We start from the raw sequence: 24,252 nt of genomic DNA on the forward strand, positions 1-24,252 counted from the left end.
GGCTCTGGAGAACATGAGGACAGTCTGCTGTTGGGTTAAATAATCTGATGGGCAACCTCCTATGGGTTGGATTCTAGGAGAGTCATTGAGTGACAGAGACAACACCATGTACATGACTTTTACAAACATCAGGCTTTATAAAGAAAGTGAGAAAAATGGGTGAGCTTTTTGTCTCGGGACAGTGAGATCATGAGAGATGCCAGACAAGCATGTCGTGCCTACCCATGAGAGATGCCAGACAAGCATGTTGTGCCTACACATGAGAAACAGGAAAATGGGAAGTTTTTATGACCAAAGGGAAAGATATAGTGAATTAAATTTTTCCCCTCTGCTTTAATGAGATCCCACCTGGAATATTGCTTCCAGCTCTGGGGTCCCCAGCACAAGGACATTGCCCCGTTGGAGCAAGTCCCAGGGAGGGACACCAGGATGATTAGAGGCAGGGAACACCTCTCACATGAGGGAAGGTTAAGAGAATTGTCAGCCTGGAAAAGAGAAGGATTTGGGGTGACCTAACTGTGGTCTTTCAGAACCTCTAGGGAGCCTACAAAAAACAATTGAGAGAAACTTTTTGCATGGGTATATAGTAACAGGACAAGTGGGAATGACCTCAAATTGATAGCAAGTATGTTTAGATGAGATATTAGAAAGAAATTCTTTACTGTGACAGTGGTGAGGCGCTGGAGCAGGTTGCCCAGAGAATCTGTGGATCATCCCTGGAAGTGTTCAAAGCCAGGCTGGATGGGACTTGCAGCAACCTGGGATGGTGGAAGGTGTTCCTGCCCATGGCAGTGGGGTTGAAACTACATGGTATTGAATGTCCCTTGCAACCCAAACCATTCTATGATTTTATGAAGTTAAACAAGGAAGGTATTTTAAAACTCGCTATGTTTTGAAAGCATCTAAGAATCGGCTCGACTTCCATTTGTATGCAAGAAAGGGAGCTTGTTCCAGCCTGCTAATGCTGAATAGAAACGGAAAGCCTGGACAGGAGAGCCACGTGTGGAAAACCAGTTTGGGGCGCTGGGCTGCGGTGCAGGGCAGAAGCTGGCGGCTCCTGAACACCTGCCGTCTGACTCGAGGGATGCCTGTGCTCTCCGGCTCTGCCAGGCCGGGTGCCGGAGGCTGTCTGGGCCCCCAGCTCTCTCCCGTGCCTGTCCTGTCCCGCATCCCGGCACACACACGCCGTTCCCCGCCGCGCTCGGGGCAGGAGGGGCGGGCCCGGGAGCTCCGCCAGGCCCGGCGCGTCCAGCAGGGGGCGCGCGGTCCCCGGCCGGCGTGGCACGCGCGCGGCGCGGGGGCGGGGCCTGGGGCGAGCTGCGCGCGCGGAGGGAGCCGGCGGGCGGTGAGTGGCGCGAGGGCCGCGCGCGGGGCGGGAGCGCGGCCCGGGACCGCCGTGAGGGCGGCGGCGCTCCCGGGCAGGGGCGGCGGGGCCGGGGCGGCGCGGAGCCCCCTCACCCACCCATCACCGGCCCCTCACCTCCCCGTCACCAGCCGACCCCGCTGCAAACCTGCGGGCGATGGCGGCCGAGACGCGGACGGGCTGGCTGGGGTCACCCCCTGCCCCCCACGGGGATTCTGTGTGGCCGCAGAGTGCCCTCGAAGCGATACACGGGGGAGGGGACAGCAGGAAAGGGCCTCCTCCGGGCACCGTCCGTGTCCCCTCAGCCACGGGCCGGTGTAGGAGGGACCGGTGATCCCGAGCCCTGTCCTCCGTAGGAACACATCATAATTTCCTTTTGCTTGAACTAGCCACCAGGCCTCCTGGCTTTGCTTTGTTAATCCGTGGCAGTTTCTGCGTATTTGGTAATCCTCTGAGAGCTTCTCTGCTATGAAGTTTCTGTGTGACTTTGACACATTGTGAAATTCCGGCTTTTGAGGTATCGGGGCACAAGTCGAGACATTTAGTAGCTTTCCAGTCTATCAGATCCGGACTTCTCTACCTCCAGGCAGGTGGTGGCAGCCCCTGCCAGGTGATTTTCATTAGGGTTGCATACCACTGGCCAGCATTTCTCGGTGTGTGCTGCAAACACTGTGGATGATGAGTTGCTTGTCTCAAAGACTGACTTGGGCAGCTTGGAAAAAACACAGACAACTAGATTTAGCTCCATTTCATGCTCTCTGTCTTTTGATCAAGGTTACTCTTAGAATAAGATCTTTCTGAAGTTGCACATGTGCTTTTTATATTCTTGGTAAAAGATCTTTTTATATTCTTGGTAAAAGGACTAACACTGTCCTCTTCTTCCTCATTCCCAGCGATGAGCATCGTGGCTTTCCAGATGTATTTCTACTCCATGGCCTTTTAGTCTTTCCTAATGTTTCCTTATCACCTGTTCTCCACGTGGTCATAACTACACATGAAATAAATGTACTGGGGACCAAAGAATGGTAATTTTTTCATAGTGTTTCTTTTAACTTTCAGTATTTTTTTCCTCTGTTTCAGAATTTAACTATATAAAAATAGACTTTTCATACATGACAGTCAGAAACTATTGTTAAATACATACAACATTCTTGTGTGGACAAGGCCTTGGAGTCTCCTGTGCTGCTCTTATCTCTCTTAATTTAGTTTTTGTTTTCTTTGGAGAGCTTTCACTCTGTAGTGATGACATCTGCCTGAACAGTGCATCAGCTAATAAGAGAGAGATTGAGCTGTGCACAGGGGAAGGGACTAAGGAATCTGCAGGGACCTCCGCTCCCTTCATCCCACCTGCTGCACTGCAGGCCACATGGTGCAATTCATCACCTCATTTTTCCTGTTTTGTGGGTAGATCTAGCCCTTTAGGGACCAGTAGCATTCAAATTTGCCATTTTACCCTATGAACACAAATTTCCCATTTTACCCTGCCTGTTCCTGTTCCACTCTATCTGAGGGAGCTTTTCTGGTGTTTTCCTTCAGGTGACCTTTACTTCACCATGAGAGTCATTTTCCAAACCTTATGCAACGTTCTTGAGCTGTTCTTGGATATCTGATTTTCGCCTGTGTGGCTCCCAGAGAGCGTCTGTGTGAGGACGAAGCCTGGTCTGCATGTGGAGGGACCCAGGGCCTGGGGCAAGCAGGGATTGGTCAGCTGGAGCCTCAGGGGCCTTGGGGAATTAAGAGTGTAAAGATTCCCTAAGTGCCAGGGGCACTGTGAGCTTCTTCCCATCCTCCCATAGAACTTTCAGGGTTGCTTCTGGACTTGAGAGCAGTGAACTTAATGGAAGAGATAATGAAGGGATTTCAAACAGTAGAACAGTAGAATTCCTTCCTCCCTTGAAGGAATTTACAAGTCTTGAAGACATAAACTTACTTTAAGGGTTTTCTGATGTAGTTCTTAAGCATGAGAATGTCTTCATGCTAATAACCTGAGTCAGTATATACATTCAGAAAAATATATTGAATTTTGGAGGCATTTATAATAGCTGTATGTAATATTTCTACCATATGTTCTGAGTTACCTCTGCTTGCAAAACCTCACAGTTAATTACTTCTTGGTTCCTAAGGCTTTTAATTTATAAACCAAAAGGAAGAGTTTAAAAAAATCAACTAAAAATTATTAATAGATAAAAGATGTCTATGGCAGTATGCCTTTTTATGTTCTGAAACAATGGCAAATTCTTCATCAGCAACTTTATCTGTGAGGGTTTCGATTCATGGGCATGGATTTAGTCTTTGCAAATGCCAGTCTGGCCTCACTGAACAGAAAATCAAAAAATGTCAACTTTTTATTTAAAAAATGAAGCTTTCCACCTGTTTCAGTTTCTTAGAGTGAAATCATGGTTGTGTTCTTGCTTAGGGGGGTAACAGCAGACCAGATTACTGTATGTATCATTCAGATAATTAAAAAAAGTGTTGTGAGTTAAGGAGTGATTGTAAATTTCTTCCATGTCCTAGCAAAAATAAATTGTTGTATAGGACCTAAAATAGGTCATAGTGTTATGCTTTGTTAGAGAATTGTGGCTAGAAACTGTGTTATCTGTCTGGACATACAGTCATTTCTATAATAAATTTAAATAATATGTAATTCACTTTAAATAATACATAATTTAATAATGTAAATAGTCTTAAAGCATTTGTGTTTTTGTCAATGAACAGCTAGGGGAAAAATAATGATTTTGGTTTTACTAAGTAGCTTGACTCCAGAATTCTCTTGAGTGAGACTGATGCCATAGGTGGATCTTTGGGCTCTGAGCAATTCCCTGTTTGGCCAGCCTGGCCTGAGAAGCCAGCAAGTCAGTAAATGATACTCTGGAAAAGGCAGGTTTTGCAGATAAGAGCTTTCCTTAGGTGTGTATCGCGTCAGAGCAATGGCAGAGTTATCCTCCAGTGCCAGGGTAATGTACCATTTTTTCAGCAAGCAGGAGGAAGCTGTTTAAAGGAAACTTCATCTTGAAAGCTCTGTTAGAGCAGAAGGAAGGGGTGGAAGGAGGAGACTGCCAGTTCTGGAGCTCTCCTTGTAATGCAGGGAATGAGGAGAAGAGCCATGAGCAGCTCCACATGACTCAAAATGTTCACTCACTGTTCAGGTGAGTTCTCAGTTTCTCAGTGACTTCTGCATAATGCAGGCTTATCCCTGCCTGCATCTCCAGACTCTGTTAAAGGCATTGCTCACGTGCTGATCCTCAGGCTGGATGCAGGGGAAATGGTTTCCTGGGAAAAGAATCTTTCTCAGTTTTGTCCAGTTTTTTTCACGTGCTGAATCCTTCCCGGCACCTCCATTCCACGAGGTGGCGCCGTTCCCGGGGAGAGGCTGCTGTGCTGCCTGGGGCATGGGGCTCCGGGAGGCTGCCTGGCAGAACTGCACTTCAGGAGCTTTCTGAAAACGACTGTACTTTTCCATTGGTATACACTCCTTTTGGAGCTTCTTGACTACCTTATTTTTTCTTTTTTTTCTTTTTTTTGTTGTAGATTTGTGGCATTTAGAGGAATCTTTTTATGGCATGGAAGTTAAAACCAGGTGATGCTGAGCTAGAATGCTAGTTTACTTCATTTGGAGTCAAAATTGTGTGGCTTTTGAACATGGGAAGGAATGACCGATAGATATCATTATTACTAGGAAGGAAGGAAATAATTTCTATAGGAGTTTCCAGATCCACAGGAAGCCAAGAACTGTGATGTCAACTTCTCTGTAAGAACACAAGCCAAATCCATGTTGTATAGAAAGGGAGCAGTGTTGCTGCTCTTCCTGAATTCTCTGTGGAGACTTGTTATTTCCAATTGGCCTCTCACTGATTTAAGAGCACTTAAGTAGAGGGAGTAGGTTTTGTTTTGTTGTTAGGAGGTTTTCCTAGTTAGCTGCATTCTTGGTGGAAGTTGTTTTAACTGACAAGATTATGCTGTTTTAAAAAACATTCACAATTGAAAAGAGTTCATTTAATTAATTTCTTTTTTCTTGTTGACGTCTAAGAAAATGGACGATGATGATGACATTCCCCAGCTTTCATCTCATACATTGGCTGCCCTCCAGGAGTTCTATTTGGAACAGCAGCAGAGAGAGGGCATGAAGACCTCCCAAGGGTTTAATCAATATTCCATTGGCTCAATAGAAGAAGACTGGGTAAGAAACTATAAATTTCGGTGAGTGAAGCACAGATAGAGGAGTAGCCCTGACTGAGTTTCTTTTGTGGCTGGATAATGAAATGAAGTGAAATTAAAGAGGGGAACACTCAAGATGTTGCTATTAATGGATGGCAACACTGTAGGGAGATTTGCTCTAGTATTAAATCTGGATGTAGTTGTTTGCTCCACATGTGCATGGGGGGTACAAACTGAAAGTACATGGAGAGGGAATAAAGCTGCTAGCAGAAGCATCTGTCCCTTCTGGAAATTTTAACTCCAGCTTGGCATGTGATAGTAGTAAAGACTCTTCCCTGAGTCTGAGACAAACATAGTGTAACAAGACCAAGTGATCTTTCCTTTCACTTTTTTTGTGTGTGTGTGTGTGTTTTATTTCTTTATTTTTGTGGATGACTGTTTTGCTGCTTGTTTTTATTTGTGACAGACTGATTTCTGATTTTTCTCTGGGTTGGGCTTTTTTGGTCTTCCTTTTTCTGATTGTTCTGATTTAGTTTTCTTATCCTTCTCTTTCTTCCCACACTGTCACTTTTCAAAGGCCTTTTTCCTCGTCTGCTGAAGGAACTCAATTTAAGAGCACATAAATGATGTGCATCTGCACATTGGCTTTGAAATACACTGTCAGTGGTTTGAATTTCTTGGTTTTCCTGATATTGCAGTTCATGTTTTGGAAACACAGAGTGTAAGGTACCTGCTACATATCACTAGATTACAGAAGTAGGAAGACTGTCAGGAAAACAGTCACCTTTCCAGCTTTACAGGTTGTGAACTGAGAAGTTGCTGTGGACTGTGGTTTTCTTCAGTTATGACTTGCACGTAACTCTGCATAGCACAGCCAGATGATTTGATGTTGTTTGTAATTGTGCATTGTCTTTCTCAGCAACTGAGCCAGTTTTGGTACAGTGATGAAACTGCATCATGCCTGGCTAAGGAAGCAGTTCTGGCAGCTGGAAAAGGTGGCAGGTAGGTTTAATAATTGTGTTGTAGATTTAACATGTCTCCTCTGCAAATATTTTGTTTCTGCTATGTAGGCAAGAGCAGGCAGTTTAATTCATTGCTCATTGTACTTCAGTTTTGTTCAACTGAGATACTGCAGAACTGCTTTGATGTTATTTAGTTAATAGTTTATACTGATCTTCCTCTTTGACATTTGACTGAATGTTGTAGCCTGTGCCTTGTAAAAGTTTTCTATAAATCTTTGTAATTTTTTGAGAAATACAAAGTGCTTCAGAGCACATTATTGATTTATAATTAGTTTTTATATTATGTTTCTGTAAAACAGATGGAAAAAACTTGGTTTTCTTCCTACTTCTATAAACAGTAATTTTTCATTTTTGACTGTACTTCCTTGCTTTTCTGAAACAAGACTTTCTCTGTAGTTAAGCTTAAGATCTTTAGGTAGCGTGGGGTTGAACAGTAATGACTTTCATACTTAAAACTTTGTTACTAAGATAATTAATTGTTAGAATGGAGGAACAATACTTTATATTTTTGGGACTAATGTTTAAAATGTTTTCCCAAAGCCTCTCTGAAGACTGCTGTAGAGTTTTGTTGCTGTTGTTTGCCTTTTAAAATTACAATTTTAAGTTATTGTGTATTTTTTCAGGATAGCATGCGTTAGTGCACCAAGTGTGTACCAGAAGCTGAAAGAACAGGATGGTGAGGATTTTTCTGTGTGTGTACTGGAGTATGACAGAAGGTTTTCTGTGTATGGAGAAGAGTTTATCTTCTATGATTACAACCACCCTTTGGACTTACCTGAAAATCTCCTGCCACACAGTTTTGACATTGTGATAGCAGATCCACCCTATCTGTCTGAGGAATGTCTTCAAAAGACTGCAGAGACCATCAAATACCTAACAAAAGGAAAGATTCTGCTTTGCACAGGTATAACTAATAAAAATATTAGGTCCCCTTAAGTAGCTTTTTTCTCTCTTTCTAATGACAAACTTACAGAGACAAATACTCACTCAATAATGCTGGATTATTATCAATTTAAAGAGGAATATGTATCCTAAGCTTTTTATTTGAGTACTTGAGTTAAAACTTTATTTTAAACAGAGGTGGGTTTTAATAGTTCAAGTTAGTACTTTTTTCCTACGGCATTATGGATTTTACTAAATTTTTGAAGAATTATACGATCATCCAGCAAAATTCCAGAAATATAATTTTTCTTGTAGAAAGGCCACTCTATTTAATTGCAATGATTGAAATCTGGGAACAGCAAACATAAGTGCAAGTTATTGTTTATGTCTTAGGCACTAAAATACAGCAGGAGGCATTAAAAAGCAGTGATAAAAGCAGAAACTAGATAACTAGATATCTGTACTTGTGGGTCCTTCTTTAGGAAGGTGCACTTGCTGTTTGAGAAGTGATGTGTGTCTGCCCAAGTTATGGGTTTTCTTAAACCATTTTGTTGTTACTGTATTGTTATCTGAAGACATCCAGGAAACCTTTCCAAAAAGAAGGTCAAAACCCCTCTGTATGTACAATTTCAGGGAAGGCAACCAAGCAGGTAAAATAAAGAAAAATTAAAATAATGTGGCCATAGAAAGCCTGCTCCTTGGTTTAAGTGCACATGGCAGTCACCCACAAGGGTGGTTCTCAGATGTTTTTCCCTAGAATGGATAGGTGGTCCTTCAGTTTACTGCTCAAAGCAGTGATTTCTCAGTGTGTAGCTGCAAATATCACTCTGTGGTTTATGTAAGTGAAAGAGTAGATGTAATCTGTTTGCATTTCCCACGGCTCCCTGCCATTTAACTTCCTTGGAATGTAGCAAGAAGACTGAGTTTAAATTTGGTTTCTGTGAAAATGGCACTGATACCCTCTATTTATTTTTATGAAATTTCTTGGACATTCATTTCCTTGAGATGTCTTCCATTCCTCTAGATTTACTTTAAGTTTCCCAGTAGATTCTGTTGTTAAGGAAGGCTGAGGGTATAGTTGCTTTAAGCCTGCCTTCTTTAAAAAACACCAGGCACTCTAAGTATGCATTTGGGAGGAGCTGTTAAAAAAGTTCAAACATTCTGTTACTGTTTTTTCTAATTGAATACCAATTATTTTTGCTGCAGGTGCAGTCATGGAGGAACAGGCAGCAAAGCATCTTGGTGTAAAGATGTGCAAGTTTATTCCAAAACACTCACGAAATTTAGCCAATGAATTTCGATGCTATGTGAACTATGCTTCTGGACTGGACTGATTCTCCTAAGATCATCTACAAATCTACAGCTTTTTCAGTGAAGCTTCTTTCTGTTTACTGTCAGTTATGCCACATTTCTCAGGGCTGACATAGTTGGCTCTGAGTACCGTTTTCTGGGATAGCTGGAATCAACACGGTGTGATAACCTCTCTCTTTTCAATGAGTAAGCGTTTGCAGTTACTGTGTTTTGTATGAGGTAAATGCAGACCAAGCAATGCAGGTGCTGGATAATGGGAACTTCTTTGTTAGAGTTTCATTTTAACTGGCAGCTTTTACCATTTGAGGACACATCAGTGACCTCTTTGAAGTGATTTTAGCTTATAACAACACATAGGTGTTTGCCTTGCAGGCATCAGAATCATCATTGCCAAAGAATGTAATACTTCTGGAGTAATGTGACCCACACATGTCTCTTAAATCTTGAATCATAATGGCTCTGATTAAATATAATGCCTGCTTTTTAATAATTTCAATATCAAACTAAAGAGGATCTACAGGTATGTCAAGTTACAAGAATGGTTACAATTTTTTTTCCCAGTTGCCTGGTTTTATCTCTTTCTCTTGTTCCACAGACAGCAGCAGAGCATTAGAATAGAAGTATCTTAAAAATCTTTGAATCTTACAAGGCCACTGAAGAATAATATATTGATAAAGTCCCACTGTTTCAAATAGAAAAATGTTAGATTTTATATTCAAGGTTTGGACTATATTTCAGTCAAAATACATTGTAAAAGCTTTGCTTTGCATAAGTAGAATTTTTGATAACTGGGGATTTTAAAGCCAGTTTTGACTAACCTTTTGACTACACTACTGAAGTATTTTTGGGTGGAAATTAGTACATAAATTTCAAGGCACTCAACACTTTCATAATCTCTAAAAACACTCTACAAAACACAAGCGCTTGTATTTGTATGTCATACTGTGTAAAAGTTAGCAGAAATGCTGCATCTACAAGACAAATCATGTAAAATCAAGTACTAAATTTATTTGTGGTGGGAATAAGCCTAATTAAGCTTGTGAGATGAGACTTTTTATAAGGCAGTGATAACTCATGTTTCTGCTGTTTGAATGCAGGTTTTGCAATCTGGTGGAGTAAATAGCTGAGCAGGAATAACATAGATGGATTCTAATCCTCTCTCAGTGCTCAGAGAATGGTGTTGTCTGAGCTGAACACAACAGTGGTTCATAAATACCCACCCAATCCACTCTAGCTCTTCTCCCCATTTTCCAAGAGATCTGTTTGCTTCCTAAGGCTTTTCCCTCCTCACATTTTATACCTGTCACCTCCTCCCTGCATGCGGTGTTCCTGGCCTCCATGGTAACAGTTTTCTCCCTCTTTCACACACCTTGGTTTCTGTCAGGCTGGTCACAAGTGTTGTTAAAACAGGGAAAGTGCAGCAGAAGAAGCGCTCGCAGGGAGAACAGGCACCGGCCTCTCCTTTCTGCTGCGTGACCCATACACTCTTGCCTTTCAAAGCATATGCCATCCTTGCTGCTGAGCCAGAATTCCCCTGAAAATGACTGTCCACAGGTGAAATACACCTGGGTTTAGTTGTTTTCTGGGAGGCTACATCATCACTTTCATGTGGCCAGTTTGAAAATAAAGCAAACCAGAATGGTAACTGCGTAGCTCTTGGCACTAACCTGTACTTTAAACTGGTTCATTACCTCAGTGTCTTGCGCACCAAGCAGATGGAGACAATGAAGGAACTCGTGAAACTTTGTTTTTAACTGCATAGAGGCTTCAAGTGGGACGGGTATGATTGCCAGAAGGGATGATACTGTTCCCCTGCCACCCACCTAAATTAGAATGTGCTGTTCAAATCGAAGCCTCACCTATTTTGCTGCATTATTTGCTTCATTTTGGTAAGTGTGTATTATTGGGCTCTCCATAGCAGAGTTAAAAGTCAACTTTGCTGACTTCATCAGAGATATTTCTTAAAAAGATAAAAATGCACCATTCAGTTGTACCAAGAAGTTCGCTTCCAGGAAAATCACTGCTGCTTCTCACATGTAGGTCAGACTGCTTTGAAAAGGGGCACTGTGAAGATGCATAGTTATGGAACTGAGGGTGAATGGAAATCTGTGCAGATGCACTCAACAGAGCAGCCCGTTGCCCACCAGCCTCCCTCTTAAAAGCCTGGGGAGTGCAGGCAGCTGCCCAAGCAGAGCTTGACTAGTGGCATTTACAGCCTTCATCAGTGATGGGAGGTAAACTATTTTTGTCTTACTTGATTCCAAGAAAGTAGCTGTTTCTGAGAAGGGTACAAGTCACAAAAATCCATAGTGAATTTGTGTTTTGTGCCAGCTTGATAACTTTAAGAAATAGTATGTGACAGCAAACCCCTCTTTTCTTCTGTAATAGGATTGTGAATAAAAATGTCAGTGTCAAGTAGTGACTGACAACTGGGGGTGTCTCATGGATGGATTTCCTGTTGGAACAGACTGTGGTGAAGTGTCAGCACCATGCTCCTTTTCCAGTGGCATTTATGACTGCACAGTCATATATGCTACAGCCTCTTTAACTACCCTAGCCCAGGCAGTTATGGCTGTTCCCTCATCCCAGCAGGATTAATGGGTGTTTATACTTTCCGAGCACATCACAGCCTTTTTCCCCTTTTCCTCCTGCTGCTTTCATGTTCATGTTCCCCCACGCAATTCCATGTTTATGTGTAGCTGTAGATTTTCACCTATTCAGACAGACACCTTCAGGTGATGACTGGCAAGTAAACCCAAACTAGCATGTCAGGCTTTCCTCAGCCTTTCTGAATGTTAGGAATTTTCAAACTACCTTAAGCGATACTACAGACAAGAAAATAATCTCATTAGCAGGGATATTGTTCTGTGTTTTGTGACTCCTAATGTATTCCAGGGACAACCTTGTTGAAGGAAAAGATTTTCCTGGCACAACAAAAAATTTTCTCAAATCAGCTGCAGCTGCCAGATAGTTCTAGCTTTGAATTGTTTGCATTTATTGGGCCTGGAGTTGGTTCAGTGAGGCATTTCATGTCTTCCTTCTGTCAACAGTTTGTGAAGCCTTGAAGCAACTCCAATGAACACTCCCTCCCCCATGCAAATTAAAGGCAAGGCTGTGGCAGCTGTAACCAGAGGGCTGGAAGCTGGAAAATGTCACACCACATTTGAAGTGAAACTGATATAAATCCATGATGTGATGACCTTGGTAAAAAAAAACAAAACAATTCCAAACAAATGCAAACTACATTTAACATTCAAGCTTTCCCACATGAGTAATGTGGAGAGAAAGGATATATGGAAGGATATTTTGAAGGCCAGCAAGTGTTTGTGTAGCTAATAACTCTTGATGTTGAGTATTAACAAAGAGTTGCTCACTTACAAAATATCAAACAGTTGCTCGTGCTAAAACATAAACAGCTTTTAAGAGACACCTAACTGGAAAGCTGAATCAGGAAGCAAATTGGCTCAGCCAAGAAGTCTGTCACAGAGGAAAAGGAGGATTAAGAAGGGAAAATGGGCTTCTGAACAAAATAGCATAAAGATGCCTGAACCATGGGAAGCTTGCTGCATTTGTTGCAGTGTGATGAGGTCACCAACACAAGCACTCTATTGATCGATGGAGGTTTTGCAATTCTCAAGTACTTTCAATCATCCACTTTCTGAAGCTCTCTATAAGCTAAAGCATCTACTTTTCTGGAGTGGAGAAAATTATTATGTTCCATTTACCTGATTTTAGCTTGCACCTCCCAGGAATTCCCTGAACATGCTCTAGTTACTTGAAACCTCAAAATGACTCCATAATTTATGTCTGGAGGACAAGAGAGTTGCAAAAAAAAAAAAAAAAAAGAGGGTTTTTTCCTCCACATCATGCAAATATATGCTCATGTGCTCTAAAAACTAATTTGTTGCAGACAAATTTGTATAACAAAAGTGTGTGGGTAGACAGTGAGTTCACTGGAGGGCAGTGTTTGGCCAGACTTAGCTGGTAGCCCCTCTGGGTATCTACAGAATGTTAAGTGGTTCATGGTTGGACATTTTGCTGTTGTTTTTGGGGGTCATTTTATTGCCTGTTAGGGGGAAGACTGTGCGGTGGAGTCTGAAGGTTCAACTTCATGCTGCTTTAAGCGTACATGTAGAGAAAAACCTCACAATCTAATGGTGAAGCTGGAAGGGATCAGGCTACTGAAACATCACTTAGTGCAGTGTTTGTCCAGTTTTGTGGGTCAGCCTCCCTTTTGAGCCCCTCTGATTACCATTTCCCTCTGCTCAGAGAGTGAGAAGTTCTTCCATATTAGGAGGAAGGAAAAGAGGTTGTAACTGCTGCAAGTATTTTCATTCTCTGGGGAAAAGGTAACTACCTATAATTGCTGGCAGCAGCCAGGCAATTAGCTGTTCTCTGAGTAGTAGAAACATTTTATGACCATCTCTGAACTCACCTTTGAGAATCCCCTTGAGAGAGAAGCATCACAATCAGAAGAAATACAGATCTAAAGACAAGGACAATTGAGGAAAAGCATCTGCACAAAAAACAGCTACAACCTTCAATCTGATATTGTGATGGGAATCTTTATTCGTTTCTGGAGTTCTTAAAGTTATTTTAGGCTTTGTAAGAGGTATCACAGATTGCACTGTAAAAATACTGTTATGCTAGACTGAGTCAGAGCACAATCAATAATGATGCACCGAGACATGGAGTTGTCATATGACTTTCATTCTATATTCAACTTAGTTCATAAGCTTTCCATTCTTCATCCAACAACACTCCAAAGAAGAGTGTGTTTATGTAGTGTAGGGGCTTTCTCTGCTATGAATTAAGGCCAGTTTGGAGATTCATGATGTAGCAGATACATTGCTGCATATGATGTTCATTCTGTAAAGATATTGCAGTCATGATCCTTTATCTGTAAAAGAGATTCTCTCTGCTGTGCATTCAGAGGTTTATCCGTTTTGGCAAGTGTGGCCCTCTGGGAATTATGTTTGTGCAAGGCACGCCTGGTCATTCCTGATTCTCATTCACTAGGCTGAGTCAACTTCAGTCTCTTGTTCTGGAAATGCAAGTTTTTGTGTATGCACGGTTTCTGGTGAGGGCCTGCCACCAAGTTCCATCAGCAGTAGGCTGCACAGATGGAAGGCTGCCTGTTCAGCTTTTGCAGGTGAGGATCGTCTGTTACATGTAGCACAAGGAGAAATTAATAACAGTAATTGTAAAAATCATTGGATTTAATAAGTTTGGATTGGCTGGGACTCAACTCAAGGACCTCCTGCAGGATCTGGAAGTTAAGACCTAGCCTGCGTACTCACCTGCAGCGCACCTGAGGTGAAGGTGATCCTTAGTACTTACTTTTTAATGGGGAATCTCCTCTCCTAAAATGAGAAAGGTTGCATGGAGCACAGTTTTTTCACAAGGAAGTAGTCAGTGATGGATGAAGTCAAATACAGAATTCTTGGGACCCAAACTGTGTTTTTCCTAATTGATATTTTCTGTGTAATTAGACATAGTCCACATCAAAAAAGTCTGCTGCATTTTTACAATATTCTAGCATGTTTTTTCTCAACACATTTGTACCCTTAGCAATTTGGCAAGTTTAAAAATAGCAAGCACATAGAATATTGCTTCGTGAATGACTCCAACTCAGCAAAGGTTTCCTTGCTGTAGTGTATAAATTAGCCAAAGAGGTAATAGCTCAAAGGCAAAGTTTGGAGCTTATGCAGTATAAAGGGAGGCTCTCCCAGCCGGAGAAATTATCCTTTTAACGGCTGATTTGTCACATATAAGGCAGCTGTGTGATTTTTATACAAGTGTACTTAAAAGTAGAATATAAGAGATTCCTCAAAAATATCTACAACCAGTAGCCTGCTATAGTAATAGCCACCATGTCTTACAGTTGCATCATCTTCTAAAATTTACTGTGAATAAGCAAAGATAAAATGTTCTGCTCTAAGGGAAAAAAAAAGAAAAGCTACTTGGAGTTTGCAATAATGAACTAAACAAGTTTACATGAGCTAAAGAAATAGAATTAATTGCCATCTCTAATGATCCGAGTGACTGGACTTTCCATCTTATATCTGAAATAACTAAGCAGAAAAAGAGGGTGAGTGAATGTGTTTGCTGCTGCGGTGCAGTTTCCTGAGGTGGTGAGGTGATGATGTGAGGCCAGTACTGAAACATGAATTTTCATACATTCTTCATTCCGATGAGGGCTTGTTTTGGCCCACCAGCCACTTCACTTCTTGCTTATCTATGCTGGAGTTGAGGGTCTCTGCCTCCTTTTCCTGCTCGGGGACGCAGGTGCAGCCCACGGGGATGGTGATGTAATCCTCGGTGTAGACGTAGCGGCCCCCGGCGCAGGCGGGCGTGCGGCGCAGGATGACGGTGGGCATGAACACCGGCGTGCTGCGGAAGTGCAGGCTCTCCTCGCCAAAGAGCCCCATCAGGCAGCCTTTGCACAGGCAGTAGGCTTCGGGAATGTACTTAGGGTACCTCGTGGGATCATAGGAGATCCTAGAGGGGAGCAAATAAAGATTCATTAGTACCTCCAAAACCAAGTATATTCATCTGGAATTATATAATCTTACATATTATTATAATTATTATATCATTATAATGATTATATCATGTTTTTGTTGTCTTCGCCAGGAAAAACAGCTGTAGCTGTTGCTGTCTGGCTTCTAGTGTGTAAGGTGTAAAGAAAAAAATCATGAACATGTTACAGAACTGATTAGATCCTACAGTGCACATGGGAGCGTCTGGCTTTCTGAAATGTAAGATTCAAGGGTTTAATCAGAATGAGTTTTGCAGTTTGGACCAAATGGGTAAACAGAGCATTAAAAAGGACACTTGGGCATTTCTAAACTTTTTATCTGCCTTGAGTTCTTCAAAAACTGCTACAAATCCTCATTAACATTATTATTGTTAAAGCCATGACATGATGTTTTAAAATATAGTAATTTAAATAAAATTGAATTGTACTATTATTTCTGCAATAGATTTTTCTCCCTAGTATATTTGGGGTTATAAATGTGCGTTCCCCTTGAAAGCAGGACTCTGTATTGCTTTTCTAATTCATGTCTACTGTATCTTCCTCTAACCACAGAAGAGCAACATTTTCATGCCCACACTGAAATAAACTGTAGCTTCCTGGGATGAGGCATCCACAGCTTCTCTGGGCAACCTGTGCCAGTGTCTCACCACCCTCACTTCTTAATTCTTCCCAGTATCTGATCTAAACCTGCTGTCTTCCAGTTTAAAGCTATTATTCCTTGCCCTATCAGTCCATGCTCCTGTGAAGAGTCCTACTCCAGCTCTCTTGTAGGCTCCCTTTAGATACTGGAAGGTTCAGCCTCTCTTTATAGGAGAGGTTCTCCATCCCTTGGAGTGTTTTCATGGCCTTCTCTGGACTCACTCTAACAGGTACACATCCTTCTTGTGTTGTGATCCCAGAGCTGGATGCAGTCGTCCAGTGGGACTCTCTTAAAGTAATCTTAAATCTTAATAGATTTAAAGCAATTTCTAAATTGTGTTTCCCAGGGTTGGCAGCACTTCATTGGGTATCAGAGTGTTCACCTTTTATCTCTTCAGGCTGTCTCTGAGATGAAAAGAGGTTTCAGGTTCAGAAGAGGCAGAACCCTAAGTCTGCCTCAAGCTGTGACTGCAGTCATTGCTAGTCAACAAAACCTGTCCTTGTGAGAACAGGCAGCCTGGCTCTCCCTCTCTCATCCACCCCTGGGCTGACACTGATGTTTTTCTGGTCACAGGATTGATCAAGGAACTCATTCAGCTGAGGAGTAACTCCATCAGAAGCTGGGGTTTGATCTGTCAGCTGTCTTGCCACACATATGCACATATACACTCTGCATCAACAAGCCAGAGTGAACAGGCAGCTTCGGCAGGGACACAAGGGAGCTGCCCTTTTCAGGAGTATTGCCAGTTTATCTGGTTAATGGAAATCTGGAATCACAGCTTTTGCCAAACATAAACTTGATTATCCTATCATCAAGGAAAACAGACTTTTAAATTAATTTATATATATATATATATAAAATTTAAAGAATTTGTTTTCCTCACAAAAAAATCTGACCAGTTCTCTAATAGCCAGACACCTGTGGTGCTGCAGATATTTTTTGCAATGCTTCTCTGTCCCATTTATACTCGCATACTTTCCCCAGGAAATACCTTCATGTTACAGGATCTCACCAGTGTGAAATAAAATGTCTGGTAGCCAGCAGAAGGGAAGAAAGGGGAACACAGGCCTTTCTACTGCGATACATTCCCATTTCAAACTCACGTGTGAGTAATTTCAGTGGTGGATTGTTGAACACACCATGTGTCAAGTTATTGGTGTTTCCTCTACTGTATTATCTCTAGCACCTGGTTTATGCTGTTACTGGAAAGCATGAACATGCTTCTGCATGCAAACATGAGAGGTTTCACTGATAACAGGAGAATACTGTCACTGGAATCACAGTCTACAATCACCTTTCTCCTCCAAATTCCCGCATGGAAAAAGTCAGGTATTAAAGGGGTGGGGTTTTTGAAAGATGGTGTGGTTGTGGCATGGTTTTCTACTTTCCAAGGGAAAAAATCTCTTATATTACTAAGTTCAATGTAATACATCATGTGAGGACTGGAACAAATCAGAGAGAATCCAAACTTAGTGATGAATTCAAAATATAGATGTTGTTTTTTATCCAGACCAGAACTTCAAGACTGAAGCCTGTAAGTAATGCCTCCTGAAATTAATACCTGAACTCAAATGTCACTAAAATTTGGAGCCATATACAAAGTTTTGCGTCTTCAGCTCAAACCTGTTCAGAAAACCCGTATAAATAAAACCTCATTTGTGTCTTTCTAGGCAACACAGACCTGCTTGGGTTGGAGCCACTAAGAAACACCAACCACTACAAGTCATGTTTTAACATCTCCTGGAAGAGGGTAAACATTTTTGATCAGATTAATTAACCAGGTAAAAATGCATGCTCCAAGTCCCTGCTGTGTCTTTCCTTACACCCAAGAGATGGACGGAGCTGGGAAGAGTGGTGGGGAAACCAGAAGTGCAACTTTCCCCCTAGTACTGAAGTGTCCCCTGCAGCCTTGTGTCACTTGCTGTGGCACTGCTGCAAACCAGCCAGCCCAGACACTTTGATGAGGATTGCCCATGTCCTGTGAACTCAGGTGAACACTGTGGAAAGCTGAGTCTGCCCCGCCAGCACTGCTGGTTCCCAAGTGACAGGAGCAGTGAGCTGTGCTGGGCTGCTCTGTTCCATCTGCTGGAACAAGCAGCAGGTTTGTGCTGAACTGCAGCTGCTAATGAAGTGTGACTCGGCTGCTTTTCCTTCTGACCCTACGAGTGCTTTGAGAGCTCCCAGTGAAAAACAAACTTCCTGCCATTTACGTACTAAGCCTGGAAACTCAAGAGAAAACTTTCTGTCAGAAGTAAAACTCTTGCAGAGACTTAATCTGCCTTCTCCTGTACTGCTACTTTTATATGCAGTACTTTTAATAATATTGTCACTTCGTAATGTCCAAGCTTCTGATTCCACAGGGTCAGATGCTGTGCTGGGGCAGGGAGCCAACTCTTCAGAAAATCACTGTTAGCACTGGGCTAACAGCTGGATGTTATCAAAAGTCTAATAAGCAGATCATCATCCCCTTCCTTCACACTCTGAAATACTTACAGGATTAAGAGCTAACAGCTTTTTTCCTCCCTTGCCAAGACATTTATTTCCATATAGCAGGTGTTCTTTTGTTCATGTAATGCTTTATTTTATATATAGACAGCAACATAGGTATTACTACTGTAGAAATAGCCCAAACATGCTCAACTAAAAAGGATGGCAGCTCTGCATCCCCTTGTGTTCTTTCCCTTGGCTGCATCTTTGGGACAGGCACACCATGCCACATGGTAATGTTAAGTCCTGGAAAATGCCTTGGGTAAGCTTCTAGAAAATCACTGGAGTATTATTTGAAGGAAAGCCCTCCTGTATGACTTTGTTCAAACACACTGCAGACAAGGTTGGCTTTTACCAGTGAAAAATGACTTGCCTGTATTACTTGTATTAAGAATTTATGTAAATGAGCACTAAACCAAGGCTGCTTATAAACTAAAACTGATTTTTGCAAAACAGAAAAAAACAAGCTGGGCAATGTTTGAGAGAGGAACTGGCTAACTTGGCTAACATCATCAGAGTAACACTGACAATAAAAGTTAAATCTTTGTAAATTAACCATTAGTAGGTGCAGGATTAGGCCCCAGAGGCAGAAACAAAAGCCACAGGATTTGGAAATTCAGAAACATGGATGACTTCTTGAATACACATAAAGAAATTTTGCTAAACTCATGTAGAAGTGTGTTTGCAAATTAGTTATGGTTGTTATTGTAGCCTTAAGACATCAGAAAATAAAAATAGAGCTGATACACACAGCTGGTTAATGAATATCATCTGTGCTCTGCAGCACCAGGAATGGAATCACAAATTAGCACTACCTGTAAAAGTGCTGCTGACCTCAGCAGGATCAGATTTTTCAAGGTTTGCTCTGAGTTTTATGATCAGACCCCCACAAAAGTTTAGGCAGACATTTAAAATTAATCATTTTTATAATGGCTCTTGTCCATGAGCAACTTTTCTGTGCATCTCTGGAGCTGTGCTTGCACTGCTAATGATTCACCATGATTGTGGCTTCTGTAAATGTTAGCAAGAGCACCCATCCTGTGCTGTCAGCAGGGTCTGCAGGCCCACCCATTCCATTAATTCTTGTTAAGCAGCTCTGACCCATAGCAGTAGCCAAGTGGCCCCTGCCAGAGCCTCCTTGTACAAGCAGGCTCCCTGGATTTCATTGACTGTCCATGTAATACTGCTAGAATGGACAAGCAACCCCTGGATAGATGTCACAAGCTGGCACACAGTCAGCCTGGCGATTTCATGGAAGGATGATTTCAGGGCAGAAGGCCTGCTGCTGGCTCTATTTTTTTAAAAAAGCTGGGTAATTTGTAGCCCAACTTCCTGAACTGCTGAGCAAATCCAGCATGCTCAACTGACTTCAGGGAACTCTGCTGTCTCTTTATAGCTCTGCAGAGCAAAGAGTGATTCACGTGATTCAACTCTGTGCCCTGAGTTATATACTGATCTCCTGTGGCCACCAGGATGGAATTTCAGTATCAGACACATGAACAAGTATTTTCTTCATAGCTTTTGCCTTAAATACGATCTGTTGGTTGCTGCTAGCATCAGGGTCTGGGACCAGATGGATCTGAGGTGCAATCCATGTACAACTCCTGTATCTCTGGTTTGCAGCAAGCCAAAAGTGATGTAAGTCTTGATTTTTGTATAACCAAATTAAAAGACCAAGTAATGGAAAATAAACAGTAAGCACAGAGCAAAGATAAGCAAAGAAGCCACACAAGGATTATCTGAGCTTTGAGCCAGTCAAACCTAATTCTTCCACACTTAAACAGAATGACAGGCTTGGGATACAGATGATGCAGTAGAGTCAACATTATACACAGTTCTCTAAGTAATATATTTGATTCTTTCTCATAAATGCTGATATGAAAAAATTCCAGTTGACTTGGACTGAACAGTCATGTGAACAGAAGAATTACAAGCAGCAGTGTTAAACAGCTGGGAGCAGGTGCCTGGGGAGATATTCAGGGGAAGGTAAGTAGAGCCAGACTTAATATCTTTATTATTAATGACCTGGAATAGGGAGTATAAACAGTATGTTAATGAAATCTGCAGATGGTAACAATGGGAAATGCTGCAACGCCAATGAAGACAGAGAAACAGCATGAGGTATCTCAGGCATTAAAATGCATGTCAAAAAGAAAAAAGAGCCTTTATGCACAGAGCAGGAATGAACTGCACTGTAAGTCTTTAGGTGCAGAAAAGAGCAGGATGTCTGTGAGACGCTGGAACGGGACAGGCACCTTGATGCAAATTTCAAGTAGTCAAATTCAGCCTTTGAGCAGTTTCCTATCAGGGCATACAAGAGGCGTCTGCCCACAGTGAGTTTATTTATGAGCATTCACCACTAGAACAACTTTGGTGATTCAGAAGGCAGTTCAGGAGACAGCAATGAATCTGTGAAGGGGAGCAATTTATGAGGGAAAAGAATTAAATGCAAGTAAGCTTGTCAAGAAAGAGTTGTACAGAAGAGAGCTCTGTGCAGCTTTTCAGATTAACACTCCAGAAATTGTTGGGATTGTATAAGTGAAATTGGTTACCCATTGACAAAGCCAAATGGGACATTACTTGCAATCTTTAATGGAGAGCTGTGTGTCCCTCTCAAAGATATGGAGTAACTCTAACAGGATTAAGGAGCTTCCAGGTCATCTTCTTCCAGCTGAAGACCACAGAACAAAACAAATATTCATATCTAGCTTCAAAATCTATGAGATAGCAGGTGGTAATAGCTAATGCACTTTAGCAGTCTTGAATTTTACACTTTAATTACATATCTTGGGGTATCTGTTGCTGTCTCATTGCATGCCAATGATACAGTAAAAATGCAGTCACAAAAATAAAGCTGTAAATGAGATCTGTTAACTAGACAGAGTGCTCAGGCTTCTTTGCCCTAGAGAAACATTTTCCCCTCTGAATATAATTTTAGATTTTGCTTTTAATGGTGTAATTCTTCATCCCCACTATCTTTAAAAATTCCTAGCTCAGAGATGTCATCAGGTTACTTGTATGTGAATGGTTAGTGGTCTGTCTGAAAACACTTGAATGAAAAGTACAGTGGATTTACTTTTGTAAGCCAAGCCCCAAAAAGCAGCTGGTTCTCCATTTAAAAGTAAGCCTATGCAGAGCTCCATCTGAAAATAAATACCTGCCCAACGAGATGTAAGGATGAGGGCACTGTTTTCAAACCAGAGGAACAACTCTCTGATAGCACTAGTTTTTTGCAAAACCACTGTAAAAAATACCTGAGCCCAATGGTAGGTGTTTTGCTCATGGCATTTGCTTTGTGCACTCTTAGGCAGCTTTAAAATTCTCAGTTTTCTTAGAGAAAACATATTGCTAAAAATACTTTGCTTATGAAAGGCTTACTGAGCAAATAAACCATCTTTCTCTCAGTAGGATTACTTCTTACACTAAAAGCGAGCAAAACCCATGCCATAAAATAAATATTTATTGGAGAGCCTAACAAGGAGATAACTGTTTGCTGAATACACAGGAACTGCATCCAAGTATATACCAGGGATAATGTATAAAAAGTAGCAAGAAAGTCAGTTTAAGTTTGCACGTTTTAGCTTCCTCTTGTCTGCAGTCCTTTACAGAAAGCTGTAAACAGAACTCAGTCTTATTCAAACCACCAGAAGACTTCATAGTCTTCAGAGAATGTGATCACACACTGGGATTAGTGTACTAGATCAGTGGTTTCCAAGCTTTTCCAGAGCTTCCTATAGAAGTGCAGACCCATGTTTTGTGTATTAACCAGCCTCACAACAAATTGACTTAGTTGTTTTTATGCCCCCTAAAAATGTCAGTCCCTGTTTCCATCTCAGAGGAAGGAGGTTTGCAAAGCACAGGCTGAAAACACAGGTGTAGAATATTTCTGTATTCATTCCTGCCTACACTCCTACAGCAAAGGGGACATCGAGCCCTTGGGACTGTTTGGTAGGTGAGGATATGGCTGTGTTGGTGGGTGACCGGAACACAGACTGTACTCTGAAGTACTTTAGAAGCAGCGGAGTGTCTGGAGTCACATTTTTGGGAAAGCATCTGAGCCCCTCTGTGGCTGCTGCAGAGTCAGGAGGTGTTTCTTTGGTGGTCCTTTGCTGAGGGTCCTCTGATTGTCACACATGACAATTTGCCCAAGTGACTTTTTGAGGGTGGTCTGTGCTCCCGGGTGGGTGTGGATGTGGGTGTGAGCTCCATCTCACGGCTTGCTCCACCTCATTCATTTATCTTTTTGCCCATTAGACATAGCTTGTGCCCTCACACAGGCTGTTTTTACATAATTACCTTAAATCGCCTACTTAGACGTGTGCTTTAGCGCCTTTCCTGCCTGCTGCCCCGTGCCGCGGCCACCCCTCGCCTCCCGAGCCGCAAAGCCGGCGGAGCCCGGCGCTGCAGGTCCCGCTTGGGGATCCCGCCCCGGCTCCTTTCAGCCCTCCGGGCCCCCCGAGGCCCCCGCACCTCCCTTCCCCCGGCGCCCGGAGTCACCTGTATGCCCAGGGCGATGCGCTGCGCAGGTTGACGGGGAGCCGGACCCTCTTGTCGGCGGGCGGCCGTGCCCCGGCGGGGCAGCTGGCGTTGTGCTGGCGGCCGGGCGGCTCGGGCTGCAGGGTGTGGTGGAAGGCGCTGAGCATGCCCGCCGCCAGCCGCCCGTACAGCTGCTCCAGCAGCTCCTCGGGCCGCTCGCCGCAGCTCCGCGTCCGCGCCGGCCGCTGCTTGGGCGCCCTGGCGGCCTCCGGGCGGAGCGGGAGCAGCGCCGCGCAGAGCAGCGCCAGCAGCGCCGCCGGCGCCGCCCGCACCTGCAAGGACGCCGCCGTCAGCGGGGATGGGGACAGCGGGGACACCGCGCCCGCCCGCCCGCCACCGCCCGCAGCCCCCGGCCCGCAGCCCCTTACCCTGCCTCGCTGCATGGTGCCCGGGCTGCTTCTCCTCCAGGGAGCCGGGGAGAGCGGCGGGCTGCGGCGCCGCGCCGTGCCACTGGCTCTCCCGGCGGAGGAGCTGTTGGAAAAGTGCCCCGCGCCTCGCTGCATCTCCCCTGGCCTCGCCTGCCAGGAACATGTTCGGCGGCGCTCACGGCGGCTGCGAGCGCTCGGCGCCGGGCGCGGACCGGTCCCGCATCCCAGCGCGGGCACGGACGGATCGAGGCCCCGGCCCCGCCGCGGCCACCCCGCTGAGCCACCGGGGCTGCCGCCGGGAGCCCCGCTCTCCCTCCCACCGCCCCGGCGGCACGGGCAGGAGCCGGGATGTCCCCAGCCCTGCCGGGACACTCGGCATCCAGTGGCACCCTTTGGGCCAGGGTTCGAGACTGAAGCAGAGCCAGAGCCAGGGCGATTTGGCCCAGTCGGAGCCAAAGTGTCCAGGCTGATGTGAAAAATGTAGGGATTTACAGCTGGAGAAGGGATTGCTCTAGCCCGGTCTCTTCCAGTCACTTTAGGGCAGTTGGCACTGTCCCTCGTAAGGGTTTGGGATTTCCGACTTACCCGACTCCATGTAGGACCTCTGGCACGTTTCTCCATCCCAGCTGTGCCGTTTCTCCAACAGGCACCGAGGTGTTGATGTCCAGCACGAAGGCTGGGCCTGATCCTCCTTTCCTCCTGCCGAGGTGGCCTGGGGCAGACACCCAGGGCAGGGCCACTCTGCTGGCTGCAAGAAGCCCCTTCAGAAGAAGAGAAATTTGCATCGTACCTACCTAAAGGAGGTTGAGATGAGTCTCACCTCCAATGGCTTCTCCTCCTATTCTGTAATTTTAAATAAAACACATGATACAATATAATCATGGTCTCTGGCACAACACACAAAAATAAGAATATAAATAGTACTCTGGTTCGTAAAAGATGTGGTC

At 43.5% G+C, this 24,252-nt stretch overlaps 2 protein-coding genes across 5 annotated transcripts; one reads left to right on the forward strand and one right to left on the reverse strand.

Moving 5' to 3' along the window:
* Positions 1-1,309: 1,309 nt before the first annotated feature.
* EEF1AKMT1 (EEF1A lysine methyltransferase 1) lies at positions 1,310-11,160 on the forward strand. 4 transcript variants are annotated; one of them, XM_030959397.1, is made up of 6 exons: positions 1,310-1,345; positions 2,257-2,388; positions 5,391-5,540; positions 6,438-6,520; positions 7,164-7,444; positions 8,629-11,160. In XM_030959397.1, exons 2-6 carry the CDS (start codon positions 2,386-2,388, stop codon positions 8,754-8,756), a joined length of 645 nt encoding a protein of 214 aa, XP_030815257.1. In that variant the 5' UTR covers positions 1,310-1,345; positions 2,257-2,385; the 3' UTR covers positions 8,757-11,160. The 4 variants fall into 4 exon arrangements, with proteins under 4 accessions (XP_030815257.1, XP_030815267.1, XP_030815275.1 ...); XM_030959426.1 differs by lacking the exons at positions 1,310-1,345; positions 2,257-2,388 and adding exons at positions 2,986-3,006; positions 4,449-4,509; XM_030959407.1 differs by lacking the exon at positions 2,257-2,388 and having other exon boundaries at positions 1,311-1,345.
* Positions 11,161-12,894: 1,734 nt separating this feature from the next.
* On the reverse strand, positions 12,895-23,320 carry IL17D (interleukin 17D). The gene is made up of 3 exons (XM_030947194.1): positions 23,306-23,320; positions 22,899-23,209; positions 12,895-15,234 (listed from the first exon to the last, which is right to left on the reverse strand). The coding sequence occupies exons 1-3, from the start codon at positions 23,318-23,320 to the stop codon at positions 14,919-14,921; spliced, it is 642 nt and encodes a 213-aa protein (XP_030803054.1). The 3' UTR covers positions 12,895-14,918.
* Positions 23,321-24,252: the final 932 nt, after the last annotated feature.

This window comes from Camarhynchus parvulus, chromosome 1 (genome assembly GCF_901933205.1).
Source record: "Camarhynchus parvulus chromosome 1, STF_HiC, whole genome shotgun sequence".
NCBI classification, from domain to species: domain Eukaryota; kingdom Metazoa; phylum Chordata; class Aves; order Passeriformes; family Thraupidae; genus Camarhynchus; species Camarhynchus parvulus.

What these genes read in the sequence shown, in the direction of transcription:
- EEF1AKMT1 (XM_030959397.1), top strand. An exon ending in GCTCAATAGAAGAAGACTGG is followed by an intron (nt 5,541 to 6,437) that starts GTAAGAAACTAT and finishes TGTCTTTCTCAG; the next exon opens with CAACTGAGCCAGTTTTGGTA. An exon ending in AAAGATTCTGCTTTGCACAG is followed by an intron (nt 7,445 to 8,628) that starts GTATAACTAATA and finishes TTTTTGCTGCAG; the next exon opens with GTGCAGTCATGGAGGAACAG.
- IL17D (XM_030947194.1), bottom strand. An exon ending in GCATCGCCCTGGGCATACAG is followed by an intron (nt 15,235 to 22,898) that starts GTGACTCCGGGC and finishes GCTCCCCTCTAG; the next exon opens with GATCTCCTATGATCCCACGA.